We start from the raw sequence: 583 nt of genomic DNA on the forward strand, positions 1-583 counted from the left end.
CCCCAGTGGGTGCGGGATTATGGGGGTGGGGGGGTGTTGTTGAAGATGATCTAAGGGGTATTTGTTGAGTATTTTCGGTATATTTAAAGCTGCCTGAACCGGCTCTCACCCGCGGCCGTCGCCCCGCTCCGGGAAGCCGAAGAATCCGCGGAACAGACCGAACAGGCTCATGGCGGCGCCGCCGTCCCACCCGACCTCCTGCCGTCAAGTGGATTGCCCCCCGACCTCCTGCCGTGAAAGAGCACCGCGCGGCTGCCGTCAAGTGGATTCCTTCCCCCCGCCCCACACAACACACCTCCTTCCGTGAAAGAGCACGGCGCGGCTGCCCTCGACCTCCTGCCGTAAGGTGGATCGACCAGCAGCCCACCCGCGACCTCCTGCCGCAAAGTGGATTCCCACCCGCCCACTCAACCGCTTGCCGTAAAGTTGAACCTCTCACGACACCAACAGGTCTATGTGGTGTCAATAACTCAGGGCAGTGCTTCTGCAAGGAGCTGGTGGGGCAGGATGCATAGGACACAGAATTTATAGCAAAAGATCACAGTGTCATACAACTGATGCAATGTTTTGAATAAACCTAAAT

General features: G+C 58.1%; 1 protein-coding gene across 1 annotated transcript in view; it reads right to left on the reverse strand.

Annotated features, from left to right (window-relative positions):
* LOC122544750 (HCLS1-associated protein X-1-like) overlaps window positions 1-258 on the reverse strand; it is an 11,107-nt gene extending 10,849 nt beyond the window's left edge. The window contains exon 1 of the mRNA XM_043684073.1: window positions 110-258. Within this exon, the coding sequence (XP_043540008.1) occupies window positions 110-171 (62 nt within the window). The 5' untranslated portion in view covers window positions 172-258. The remainder of the gene's footprint in view (window positions 1-109) is intronic.
* Window positions 259-583: the final 325 nt, after the last annotated feature.

The sequence above is a fragment of the Chiloscyllium plagiosum genome, chromosome 51 (assembly GCF_004010195.1).
Source record: "Chiloscyllium plagiosum isolate BGI_BamShark_2017 chromosome 51, ASM401019v2, whole genome shotgun sequence".
NCBI classification, from domain to species: Eukaryota; Metazoa; Chordata; class Chondrichthyes; order Orectolobiformes; family Hemiscylliidae; genus Chiloscyllium; species Chiloscyllium plagiosum.